This window comes from Oncorhynchus nerka, linkage group LG14 (genome assembly GCF_034236695.1).
Source record: "Oncorhynchus nerka isolate Pitt River linkage group LG14, Oner_Uvic_2.0, whole genome shotgun sequence".
Lineage (NCBI taxonomy): Eukaryota > Metazoa > Chordata > Actinopteri > Salmoniformes > Salmonidae > Oncorhynchus > Oncorhynchus nerka.
The window spans coordinates 21,450,553-21,464,246 of record NC_088409.1 but is presented as its reverse complement, the minus strand read 5'-3'; the positions used below and the strand labels follow the sequence as shown (position 1 = coordinate 21,464,246).

At 44.7% G+C, this 13,694-nt stretch overlaps 1 protein-coding gene across 1 annotated transcript in view; it reads left to right on the top strand.

The window, feature by feature from the left end:
• LOC115121846 (phospholipid-transporting ATPase ID-like) overlaps positions 1-13,694 on the top strand; it is a 116,289-nt gene that overhangs the window by 90,581 nt on the left and 12,014 nt on the right. Inside the window, exons 17-24 of the mRNA XM_065027758.1 lie at positions 5,575-5,690; positions 5,858-6,022; positions 6,292-6,403; positions 6,755-6,860; positions 9,149-9,404; positions 10,752-10,935; positions 12,948-13,171; positions 13,579-13,662. Of these exons, the coding sequence (XP_064883830.1) occupies positions 5,575-5,690; positions 5,858-6,022; positions 6,292-6,403; positions 6,755-6,860; positions 9,149-9,404; positions 10,752-10,935; positions 12,948-13,171; positions 13,579-13,662 (1,247 nt within the window). The remainder of the gene's footprint in view (positions 1-5,574; positions 5,691-5,857; positions 6,023-6,291; positions 6,404-6,754; positions 6,861-9,148; positions 9,405-10,751; positions 10,936-12,947; positions 13,172-13,578; positions 13,663-13,694) is intronic.

Below are 13,694 nucleotides of genomic sequence, written 5' to 3'. Positions count from 1 at the left end.
GACATACAGTAGACACACACACGCTCAAAAAACACACCTTGACGTAGTGCACTTCAGCAACTTACGCAAGAGCAAAATAAAAAAATTAACAGGGGTAAACATCTTTGTATAAAACATACTGTACAACAATATATATCTATGACATTAAAATGCCTATTTACTCTGTTTCATCTGACTGCGCAATCCACTGTCTCATCAGCCCAGCCAGGCAATTTATAAACTTGATCTCCACTATAAGAAGCATCTAGACATTATCTTACATTTCTTTTAGTCTAACATTTAGTTAGTGTGTCTGCAGTGTGTAACCCAGATCATATTAAAGTATGTCTCTGTCTGCAGTGTGTAACCCAGATCATATTAACGTATGTCTCTGTCTGCAGTGCGTAACCCAGATCATATTAAAGTATGTCTCTGTCTGCAGTGCGTAACCCAGATCATATTAAAGTATGTATCTGTCTGCAGTGCGTAATCCAGATCATATTCAAGTATATCTCTGTCTGCAGTGCGTAACCCAGATCATATTAAAGTATGTCTCTGTCTGCAGTGCGTAACCCAGATCATATTAAAGTATGTCTCTGTCTGCAGTGCTTAACCCAGATCATATTAAAGTATGTCTCTGTCTGCAGTGCGTAACCCAGATCATATTAACGTATGTCTCTGTCTGCAGTGCGTAACCCACATCATATTAAAGTATGTCTCTGTCTGCAGTGCATAACCCAGATCATATTAACGTATGTCTCTGTCTGCAGTGCATAACCCAGATCATATTAAAGTATGTTTCCGTCTGCAGTGCATAACCCAGATCATATTAAAGTATGTAGTTGTCTGCAGTGTGTAATCCAGATTATATTGAAGTATGTATCTGTCTGCAGTGCGTAACCCAGATCATATTAACGTATGTCTCTGTCTGCAGTGTGTAACCCAGATCATATTAAAGTATGTATCTGTCTGCAGTGCTTATCCCAGATCATATTAAAGTATGTATCTGTCTGCAGTGCTTAGCCCAGATCATATTAAAGTATGTCTCTGTCTGCAGTGCGTAACCCAAATTATATTAAAGTATGTCTCTGTCTGCAGTGCTTAACCCAGATCATATTAAAGTATGTCTCTGTCTGCAGTGCTTAACCCAGATCATATTAAAGTATGTCTCTGTCTGCAGTGCGTAACCCAGATCATATTAACGTATGTCTCTGTCTGCAGTGCGTAACCCAGATCATATTAAAGTATGTTTCCGTCTGCAGTGCATAACCCAGATCATATTAAAGTATGTAGTTGTCTGCAGTGTGTAATCCAGATTATATTGAAGTATGTATCTGTCTGCAGTGCATAACCCAGATCATATTAACGTATTCCTCTGTCTGCAGTGTGTAACCCAGATCATATTAAAGTATGTCTCTGTCTGCAGTGTGTAACCCAGATCATATTAACGTATGTCTCTGTCTGCAGTGCGTAACCCAGATCATATTAAAGTATGTCTCTGTGCATAACCCAATCATGAACGCATAAACCCAGATCATATTAAAGTATGTGTAACCCAGATCATATTAAAGTATGTCTCTGTCTGCAGTAACCCAGATCATATTAAAGTATGTAGTTGTGTAACCCAGATCATATTAAAGTATGTCTCTGTCCAGATTATATTGAAGTATGTCTGCAGTAGATCATATTAACGTATGCTCTGTCTGCAGTGTGTAACCCAGATCATATTAACGTATTCTCTGTCTGCAGTGTGTAATCCAGATTATATTGAAGTATGTCTCTGTCTGCAGTGCGTAACCCAGATCATATTAACGTATTCCTCTGTCTGCAGTGTGTAACCCAGATCATATTAAAGTATGTCTCTGTCTGCAGTGTGTAACCCAGATCATATTAAAGTATGTAGTTGTCTGCAGTGTGTAGCTCTGGATAAGAGCGTCTGCTAAATGACTTAAATGTAAATGTAATCCAGATTATATTAAAGTATGTCTCTGTCTGCAGTGTGTAACCCAGATCATATTAACGTATGTCTCTGTCTGCAGTGTGTAACCCAGATCATATTAAAGTATGTCTCTGTAAGTGTGTAACCCCAGATTATATTGAAAGTATGTCTCTGTCTGATCAGTGTATGTAACCCAGATCATATTAACGTATTCTCTGTCTGCAGTGTGTAACCCAGATCATATTAAAGTATGTCTCTGTCTGCAGTGCATAACCCAGATCATATTAAAGTATGTCTCTGTCTGCAGTGCGTAACCCAGATCATATTAACGTATGTCTCTGTCTGCAGTGTGTAACCCAGATCATATTAAAGTATGTCTCTGTCTGCAGTGCATAACCCAGATGTTATCCCAGATATTAATCATATTAAAGTATGTCTCTGTCTGCAGTGTGATCAATTAAAGTATGTCCTGTCTGCAGATCATATTAAAGTATGTCTCTGTCTGCAGTGTGTAACCCAGATCATATTAAAGTATGTAGTTGTCTGCAGTGTGTAGCTCTGGATAAGAGCGTCTGCTAAATGACTTAAATGTAAATGTAAATGTAATCCAGATTATATTAAAGTATGTCTCTGTCTGCAGTGCGTAACCCAGATCATATTAACGTATGTATCTGTCTGCAGTGTGTAACCCAGATCATATTAAAGTATGTCTCTGTCTGCAGTGCGTAACCCAGATCATATTAACGTATGTCTCTGTCTGCAGTGTGTAACCCAGATCATATTAAAGTATGTCTCTGTCTGTCTGCATATTAAAGTATGTCTGTCTGTGTAATCCAGATCATATTAAAGTATGTCTCTGTCTGCAGTGCGTAACCCAGATCATATTAACGTATGTCTCTGTCTGCAGTGTCATATTAACGTAACCCAGATCATATTAAAAAGTATGTCCTCTGTCTGCAGTGTGTAATCAGATTATATTGAAGTATGTCTCTGTAAACCCAGATCATATTAACGTATGTCTCTGTCTGCAGTCGTAACCCAGATCATATTAACGTATGTCTCTGTCTGCAGTGTGTAACCCAGATCATATTAAAGTATGTCTCTGTCTGCAGTGTGTAACCCAGATCATATTAAAGTATGTCTCTCTGTCTGCAGTGTGATCATATTAAAGTATGTCTTGTCTGCAGTGTGTAATAAGAGCCGTCTGCAGTGCATAACCCATCATATTAAATGTAGTTGTCTGCAGTAATCCAGATTATATTAAAGTATGTCTCTGTCTGCAGTGTGTAACCCAGATCATATTAAACCCAGATATATTAAAGTGTCTCTGTCTGCAGTGTGTAACCCAGATCATATTAAAGTATGTCTCTGTCTGCAGTGCCCAGATCATATTAACGTATGTCTCTGTCTGCAGTGCGTAACCCAGATCATATTAAAGTATGTCTCTGTCTGCAGTGTAACCCAGATAACCTGTCTGCAGTGCTTGTAATCAGATCATATTAAAGTATGTCTCTGTCTGCAGTGTGTAACCCAGATCATATTAAAGTATGTCTCTGTCTGCAGTGCATAACCCAGATTATATTAGTGCGTAACCCAGATCATATTAAAGTATGTCTCTGTCTGCAGTGTGTAACCCAGATCATATTAACGTATGTCTCTGTCTGCAGTGTGTAACCCAGATCATATTAAATGTATCTGTCTGTCTGCATATGTCATATTAAAGTATGTGTCTATTAAAGTATGTCTCTGTCTGCAGTGCGTAACCCAGATCATATTAACGTATGTCTCTGTCTGCAGTGCGTAACCCAGATCATATTAACGTATGTCTCTGTCTGCAGTGCGTCATATTAAAGTAACTGCAGTGATCATATTAAAGTATGTCTCTGTCTGCAGTGCATAACCCAGATCATATTAAAGTATGTAGTTGTCTGCAGTGTGTAATCGTATGTCTCTGTCTGCAGTGCGTAACCCAGATCATATTAACGTATTCCCTGTCTGCAGTGTGATCCCCAGATCATATTAAAGTATGTCTCTGTCTGCAGTGTGTAACCCAGATCATATTAAAGTATGTCTCTGTCTGCAGTGTGTAACCCAGATCATATTAAAGTATGTCTCTGTCTGCAGTGTGTAACCCAGATCATATTAACGTATGTCTCTGTCTGCAGTGTGTAACCCAGATCATATTAAAGTATGTCTCTGTCTGCATATTAAAGTATGTAGTTGTCTGTGTGTAGCTCTGGATAAGAGCCCAGAGATTATATTAAAGTATGTCTCTGTCTGCAGTGCGTAACCCAGATCATATTAACGTATGTCTCTGTCTGCAGTGTAACCCAGATCATATTGAAGTATGTTAAACCCAGATCATATTAACGTATGTCTCTGTCTGCAGTGTGTAACCCAGATCATATTAAAGTATGTATGTCTCTGTCTGCAGTGTAACCCAGATCATATTAAAGTATGTCTCTGTCTGCAGTGTGTAACCCAGATCATATTAAAGTATGTCTCTGTCTGCAGTGTGTAACCCAGATCATATTAAAGTATGTCTCTGTCTGCAGTGCGTAACCCAGATCATATTAAAGTATGTCTCTGTCTGCAGTGCGTAACCCAGATCATATTAAAGTATGTCTCTGTCTGATCATATATTAAGTATGTCTCTGTCTGCAGTGTGTAACCCAGATCATATTAACGTATGTCTCTGTCTGCAGTGTAACCCAGATCATATTAAAGTGTCAGTGTGTATCATATTAAAGTATGTCTCTGTCTGCAGTGTGTAACCCAGATCATATTAAAGTATGTCTCTGTCTGCAGTGCGTAACCCAGATCATATTAACGTATGTCTCTGTCTGCAGTGCGTAACCCAGATCATATTAAAGTATGTCTCTGTCTGCAGTGTGTAACCCAGATCATATTAAAGTATGTCTCTGTCTGCAGTGCGTAACCCAGATCATATTAACGTATGTCTCTGTCTGCATCATATTAACGTATGTCTCTGTCTGCAGTGTGTAACCCAGATCATATTAAAGTATGTCTCTGTCTGCAGTGTGTAACCCAGATCATATTAACGTATGTCTCTGTCTGCAGTGTGTCTCTGTCTGCAAACCCAGATCATATTAAAGTATGTCTCTGTCTGCAGTGTGTAACCCAGATCATATTAAAGTATGTCTCTGTCTGCAGTGCGTAACCCAGATCATATTAACGTATGTCTCTGTCTGCAGTGTGTAACCCAGATCATATTAAAGTATGTCTCTGTCTGCAGTGCGTAACCCAGATCATATTAACGTATGTCTCTGTCTGCAGTGTGTAACCCAGATCATATTAAAGTATGTAGTTGTCTGCAGTGCGTAACCCAGATCATATTAACGTATGTCTCTGTCTGCAGTGCGTAACCCAGATCATATTAACGTATGTCTCTGTCTGCAGTGTGTAACCCAGATCATATTAACGTATGTCTCTGTCTGCAGTGTGTAACCCAGATCATATTAAAGTATGTCTCTGTCTGCCCAGATCATATTAACGTATGTCTCTGTCTGCAGTGTGTAACCCAGATCATATTAAAGTATGTCTCTGTCTGCAGTGCGTAACCCAGATCATATTAACGTATGTCTCTGTCTGCAGTGCGTAACCCAGATCATATTAACGTATGTCTCTGTCTGCAGTGCGTAACCCTGAGGGGAGGATCCGTCTGTACTGTAAAGGAGCTGATACTCTGTTGTTTGAGAGGCTCCACTCCTCCAACAATCACCTGGTGAACATCACAACAGATCACCTTAATGTGAGTTACAAACAAAATAATCAGAGTTCCTATTCAGCCTATCACAGCTCTCTTTTATACAAGTAACAGCACTGCCCTCTGGTGGTTAAATGTTTTCCTGCACACTACTATAGCCATCAGGAGATGATTGATTGTTTATCAATTCTTCAATTCACTTGTGTGTCTAGGAGTATGCTGGGGACGGTCTGCGGACCCTGGCCCTGGCCTACAGAGACCTGTCAGAGGAGCAGTGGGAGGAGTGGTCAGAGAGACACCGCCAAGCAGACAGAGCTACAGACTGTAGAGAGGACAGACTGGCTGACATATATGAACACATAGAACAGGACATGATGGTATCACACTGTGTGTTTGTCTGTGTGTGTGCAGGGCAGAGGGTGTCTGCATGTGTGTCTGCGTGTATGTGTGCGTGTGTGTGTGTGTGTGTGTGTGTGTGTGTGTGTGCGTACATGTGTGTGTGTGCGTATGTTTGTGTGTGCGTGTGTGTGCGTGCGTGTGTGTTGGCTTGTGTGTGTGTGCGTACGTGTGTGTGCGTGTGTGTGTGTGTGTGCGTACGTTCTACTCTGCTCTATTCTACTCTGCTCTATGCTCTATTCTACTCTAGCTCCTGGGAGCCACAGCCATAGAGGATAAGCTACAGGAGGGAGTTCCTGAGACCATCGCTATCCTCTCTCTCGCTAACATCAAGATCTGGGTCCTCACGGGAGACAAACAGGGTGAGACACACACAAAAACACACACACACACACAGACACACAAACAAACTAGAGCTGGCTATTTAAAACTAGGATAAACTAAACCCTTCCTTTCCCTCACGTCTCTCTCTCTCTTTCTGTCTCTCTTTCTGTCTCTCTTTCTGTCTCTCTCTTTCTGTCTCTCTCTCTCTGTTTCTCTTTCTGTCTCTCTCTGTCTCTTCCTGTCTCTCTGTCTGTCTCTCTTTCTGTCTGTCTCTTTCTCTCTCTCTCTTTCTGTCTCTCTCTCTCTGTCTGTCTCTCTCTTTATGTCTCTCTCCTTGTCTCTCTCTCTGCCTCTCTTTCTCTTTCTGTCTCTCTCTCTTTGTCTCTCAGAGACAGCAGTTAATATAGGTTACTCCTGTAAGATGCTGACTGGTGATATGACTGAGGTGTTCATCATCAGTGGAAACACAGTGCTGAGTGTTAGAGAGGAACTCAGGTACTCTAACTATCCTCTATTCCTCCCTCTATCCATCTATCTCTATTCCTCCCTCTATACATCTATCTCTATCCCTCCCTCTATCCATCTATCTCTCTATTCCTCCCTCTATCCATCTATCTCTCTATTCCTCCCTCTATCCATCTATCTCTCTATTCCTCCCTCTATCCATCTATCTCTCTATTCCTCCCTCTATCCATCTATCTCTCTATTCCTCCCTCTATCCATCTATCTCTCTATTCCTCCCTCTATCCATATATCTCTATTCCTCCCTCTATCCATCTATCTCTCTATTCCTCCCTCTATCCATCTATCTCTCTATTCCTCCCTCTATCCATCTATCTCTCTATTCCTCCCTCTATCCATCTATCTCTCTATTCCTCCCTCTATCCATCTATCTCTCTATTCCTCCCTCTATCCATATATCTCTCTATTCCTCCCTCTATACATCTATCTCTCTATTCCTCCCTCTATACATCTATCTCTATTCCTCCCTCTATCCATCTATCTCTCTATTCCTCCCTCTATCCATCTATCTCTCTATTCCTCCCTCTATCCATCTATCTCTCTATTCCTCCCTCTATACATCTATCTCTATTCCTCCCTCTATCCATCTATCTCTCTATTTCTCCCTCTATCCATCTATCTCTCTATTCCTCCCTCTATCCATCTATCCCTCTATTCCTCCCTCTATCCATCTATCTCTATTCCTCCCTCTATTCCTCCCTCCCTCTATCCATCTATCTCTATTCCTCCCTCTATCCATCTATCTCTCTATTCCTCCCTCTATCCATCTATCTCTCTATTCCTCCCTCTATCCATCTATCTCTCTATTCCTCCCTCTATCCATCTATCTCTATTCCTCCCTCTATCATCTATCTCTATTCCTCCCTCTATCCATCTATCTCTCTATTCCTCCCTCTATCCATCTATCTCTCTATTCCTCCCTCTATCCATCTATCTCTCTATTCCTCCCTCTATCCATCTATCTCTCTATTCCTCCCTCTATCCATCTATCTCTCTATTCCTCCCTCTATCCATCTATCTCTATTCCTCCCTCTATCCATCTATCTCTATTCCTCTCTCTATCATCTATCAGGGTGAGACAAACACACACACACACACACACACACACACAGACCCCCACACACACAAACTAGAGCTGGCTATTTAAAACTAGGATAAACTAAACCTTTCCTTTCCCTCACTTTTTTTCTCTCTCTCTCTCTTTCTGTCTCTCTCTTTCTGTCTCTGTCTTTCTGTCTCTCTCGCTTTCTGTCTCTCTCTTTCTGTCTCTCTCTTTCTGTCTCTGTCTTTCTGTCTCTCTCGCTTTCTGTCTCTCTTTCTGTCTCTCGCTTTCTGTCTCTCTCTTTCTGTCTCTCTCTTTCTGTCGCTCTCTTTCTGTCTCTCTCGCTTTCTGTCTCTCTCTTTCTGTCTCTCTCTTTCTGTCGCTCTCTTTCTGTCTCTCGCTTTCTGTCTCTCTCTTTCTGTCTCTCTCTTTCTGTCGCTCTCTTTCTGTCTCTCGCTTTCTGTCTCTCTTTCTGTCTCTCGCTTTCTGTCTCTCTCTTTCTGTCTCTCTCTTTCTGTCGCTCTCTTTATGTCTCTCTCTGTCTCTGTCGCTCTCTTTCTGTCTCTCTCTGTCTCTCTCTGTCTCTCTTTCTGTCTCTCGCTTTCTGTCTCTCTCTTTCTGTCTCTCGCTTTCTGTCGCTCTCTTTCTGTCTCTCTTTTTCTGTCTGTCTTTCTGTCTCTCTCGCTTTCTGTCTCTCTTTTTCTGTCTCTGTCTTTCTGTCTCTCTCGCTTTCTGTCTCTCTCTCTTTCTGTCTCTCACTTTCTGTCTCTCTCTTTCTGTCTCTCGCTTTCTGTCTCTCGCTTTCTGTCTCTCTCTTTCTGTCTCTCTCTTTCTGTCTCTCTCTCTTTCTGTCTCTCGCTTTCTGTCTCTCTCTTTCTGTCTCTCGCTTTCTGTCTCTCTTTCTGTCTCTCTCTTTCTGTCTCTCTCTTTCTGTCTCTCTCTCTTTCTGTCTCTCGTCTTTCTGTCTCTCTCTTTCAGTTTCTCTCTGTCTCTCTCTCTTTCTGTCTCTCTCTTTCTGTCTCTCTTTCTGTCTCTCTCTTTCCGTCGCTCTCTTTCTGCTGCTCTCTTTATGTCTCTCTCTGTCTCTCTGTCGCTCTCTTTCTGTCTCTCTCTCTGTCTCTCTCTCTGTCTCTCTCTATTCAGTGTATTAATCAACTATTCACCCTCATCTCTTTGTCCTGTCCTGTCATTTCTCCTCCCTCATTCTCTTTCTCTTCAGGAGAGCGAGGGAGAGGATGATAGAGTTTGCCCGTACTAGAGAGGGAGAAAAGGAGGAGGGATGGGGCGAGGCCTGTTCTCTGGGGAATGGGTTTGGGGGAGACGGGGGAGGAGATGGGAGAGAGTGGCCCTCTGTGGGGGAAAAACAGCAGCAGTGTCCCCCTCCCCCTGGCCCTCCCGCCCCTCGACCCCCCTCCTCAACCACGCTAGACTCCATATCTGGAGAGTTCGCTCTCGTCATCAACGGACATAGCCTGGTGAGACGACACACACTCACACCAATGATGTATATAAGCCCTGGATTGCTGTTTCTATGTAATGGCCAATGAGAGGCTTTGATGCCACTGGTCAGCCATATTGGCACTGCCCAGAAGGAGCAGTCCTCCATTGGAATGAATGGAATTGTACAGTATGTCAATTAAATGGACAAAATTAAAGTTGTACATTTTTTCGAGGTTAAATTGCATGTATTTAAGTGTTTTTGTTGTAGTGGGGACAGTAAAATTAGTACTTTTAAAAAATTATACTTGTTTTTACATGTGTATTTTTTTATGTTTAGCTCACATAATATAATTTAAAAGTCTGCATTAAGGTGTCTGTAATAGAATAAACATGACAAAAACAAATGTAGATATTAATAAATGCATTTCTATACCTTCCTAAATGTGTTTTACACTGGTGAGGGAGAGCTTGGTGGCTTCAAAACAGCTGCCGTAGTAATCTAGGGGATATATAACTCACTAGATATACAAACACCACTACACTGGACACACTACTTGTGCAATAGAAAACATGTCAACATGGCGCTCATAACAAATCTAAAATATCCAAACAAGTTCTCCTTCTCTCTCTCTCCCTCTCTCCCTCCCTCCCTCTCTCTCCCTCCCTCCCTCCCTCCCTCCCTCCCTCCCTCCCTCCCTCCCTCCCTCCCTCTCTCTCTCTCTCTCTCTCTCTCTCTCTCTCTCTCTCTCTGTCTGTCTGTCTCTCTCTCTCTCCCTCCCTCCCTCCCTCCCTCCCTCCCTCCCTCCCTCCCTCTCTCTCTCTCTCTCTGTCTGTCTGTCTGTCTGTCTGTCTGTCTGTCTGTCTGTCTGTCTGTCTGTCTGTCTCTCGCTCTCTCTCCCTCTGTCTCTCTCTCTCTCCCTCTGTCTCTCTCTCTCTCTCCCTCTGTCTCTCTCTCTCTCTCTCTGTCTCTCTCTCTCTCTCTCTCTGTCTCTCTCTCTCTCTCTCTCCCTCTCTCTCTCTCTCTCTCTCTCTGTCTGTCTGTCTGTCTGTCTGTCTGTCTGTCTGTCTGTCTGTCTCTCTCTCTCTCTCTCTCTCTCTCTCTCTCCCCTCTGTCTCTCTCTCTCCTCTCTCTCTCTCCCTCTGTCTCTCTCTCTCTCTCCTCTCGCCCTCTGTCTCTCTCTCTCTCCCTCTCTCTCTCTCTCTCTCCCTCTCTCTCTCTCTCTCTCTCTCTCTCTCTCTCTCTCTCTCTCTCTCTCCCTCCTCTCTCTCTCTCTCTCTCTCCCTCTCTCTCTCCCTCTCTCTCTATCCCTCCCTCTCTCTCTCTCCCGTCTCTCTCTCCCTCTCTCTCTCTCTCCCCCCCCCCCTCTCTCTCTCTGTGTCAGGCCCATGCGTTGGAGGCTGATATGGAGGGGGAGTTTGTGTCTACAGCGTGTGTCTGTAGAGCAGTGATCTGCTGCAGGGTGACTCCTCTACAGAAAGCCCTGGTGGTGGAGCTCATCAAGAAACACAAGAAAGCTGTCACCCTGGCCATAGGAGACGGGGCTAATGATGTTAGCATGATCAAGAGTAAGTTAGAGAGAGAGAGGGATGGAGGAGAGGATGGAGGAGGAGGGTTGGAGGAAGGGCGAGTGACAGAAGTGCTTGGCAAAGATGATAACAGAGATGGGAAGACTTGAGAGATAAGGGGAACGAGGAGATATATTGAAGCAAAGTGCTCTGGCAGCACAGTCTATTTGTAAGGTCATGGAAAGTCCCCAGAATCCCCACTTTATCTGTTTCTGTGTAGTTCTCTCTCCTTACGTCCTCTTTTCTCACGCCTCACCATGCCTTTCACAATTGTGTGTATGTATGTGTGTGTTTGTGTGCACGAATACAAGTGTGCGTGTGTGTGTGTGTATGAAAAGCAGAAGAGAGGAGGCCTCTGAGGGAGGAGAGGTCCTTGTGGTTTCACATCCTGTTTTCTGGGCTCGACACCATGTCCTTGGATACATTACTCAACCTGTGAGCGATTACTCAACTTGTTCACTGGTTACCAAACCTGAACCTGAGGGAAGAGCATAGCAGGCTTCTGTGCCAGCCCAGCACTAACACCCCTGATAATTACACTTTTCAATTGTCTACAGTTGCTCTCTGTCCTTGTCTCCTCTCCTATAACCTATATGAAGTGTCTGTCTACCCCCCCCCCAGCGGCTCATATAGGAGTGGGCATCAGTGGCCAGGAGGGTATCCAAGCAGTGCTGGCGTCTGTCTACAGTTGCTCTCTGTCCTTGTCTCCTCTCCTATAACCTATATGAAGTGTCTGTCTACCCCCCCAGCGGCTCATATAGGAGTGGGCATCAGTGGCCAGGAGGGCATCCAGGCAGTGCTGGCGTCTGACTACAGTTGCTCTCTGTCCTTGTCTCCTCTCCTATAACCTATATGAAGTGTCTGTCTACCCCCCCCAGCGGCTCATATAGGAGTGGGCATCAGTGGCCAGGAGGGCATCCAGGCAGTGCTGGCGTCTGTCTACAGTTGCTCTCTGTCCTTGTCTCCTCTCCTATAACCTATATGAAGTGTCTGTCTACCCCCCCAGCGGCTCATATAGGAGTGGGCATCAGTGGCCAGGAGGGCATCCAGGCAGTGCTGGCGTCTGACTACAGTTGCTCTCTGTCCTTGTCTCCTCTCCTATAACCTATATGAAGTGTCTGTCTACCCCCCCCCCAGCGGCTCATATAGGAGTGGGCATCAGTGGCCAGGAGGGCATCCAGGCAGTGCTGGTGTCTGTCTACAGTTGCTCTCTGTCCTTGTCTCCTCTCCTATAACCTATATGAAGTGTCTGTCTACCCCCCCCCCCCAGCGGCTCATATAGGAGTGGGCATCAGTGGCCAGGAGGGCATCCAGGCAGTGCTGGCGTCCTGTCTACCTATATGAAGTGTCCCCCACCCAGCGGCTCATATAGGAGTGGGCATCAGTGGCCAGGAGGGCATCCAGGCAGTGCTGGTGTCTGTCTACAGTTGCTCTCTGTCCTTGTCTCCTCTCCTATAACCTATATGAAGTGTCTGTCTACCCCCCCCCCCAGCGGCTCATATAGGAGTGGGCATCAGTGGCCAGGAGGGCATCCAGGCAGTGCTGGCGTCTGTCTACAGTTGCTCTCTGTCCTTGTCTCCTCTCCTATAACCTATATGAAGTGTCTGTCTACCCCCCCCACCCAGCGGCTCATATAGGAGTGGGCATCAGTGGCCAGGAGGGCATCCAGGCAGTGCTGGCGTCTGACTACAGTTGCTCTCTGTCCTTGTCTCCTCTCCTATAACCTATATGAAGTGTCTGTCTACCCCCAGCGGCTCATATAGGAGTGGGCATCAGTGGCCAGGAGGGCATCCAGGCAGTGCTGGCGTCTGACTACAGTTGCTCTCTGTCCTTGTCTCCTCTCCTATAACCTATATGAAGTGTCTGTCTACCCCCCCAGCGGCTCATATAGGAGTGGGCATCAGTGGCCAGGAGGGCATCCAGGCAGTGCTGGCGTCTGACTACAGTTGCTCTCTGTCCTTGTCTCCTCTCCTATAACCTATATGAAGTGTCTGTCTACCCCCCCCACCCAGCGGCTCATATAGGAGTGGGCATCAGTGGCCAGGAGGGCATCCAGGCAGTGCTGGCGTCTGACTACTCCTTCTCCCAGTTCCGCTTCCTCCAGCGCCTGCTGCTGGTCCACGGACGCTGGTCCTACCTCCGCATGTGTCGCTTCCTCTGCTACTTCTTCTACAAGAACTTTGCCTTCACCATGGTGCACTTCTGGTTTGGCTTCTTCTGTGGCTTCTCTGCCCAGGTGAGAGGTCAAGGGTGAGGGATCAGGAACGGTGGTTTAGAGGTGAGGGGTGAAGGGTTTTATAAGTTGGGTTGAGGTAAATAGTTTTGACTTCACTGTCAAAAAACACGTTAGGAGTGTTTAGGAGGAACTATAAGGGCTGAAGTGAAGACTCATGGGGCATGATGTTATATTGGGGCTTAAATGGGGTGAGGTTGTCGTTCTTACTGTGTGTGTTTCTCTCCCTCTCACCCTCTCTATCTATCTCTCTCTGTTATCTCCCTCCTACCCTCTGTCTCTCTCTTTTCTTTCTCTCTCTCGCTCTCTTTTTCCATCCCTCTCTCTCTCCATCCCTCTCTCTCCATCTTTCTCTCTCTCCCTCTCTCCATCCCTCTCTTCATCCTTCTCTCTCTCTCTCACTCTCTCAGACAGTATATGATCAGTACTTCATCACTCTCTATAACATCGTCTACACCTCTCTCCCCGTGCTGGCCATGGGAATATTTGACCAGGTGAGTCTCCCAAGCACCTCTGTACCCTTTGA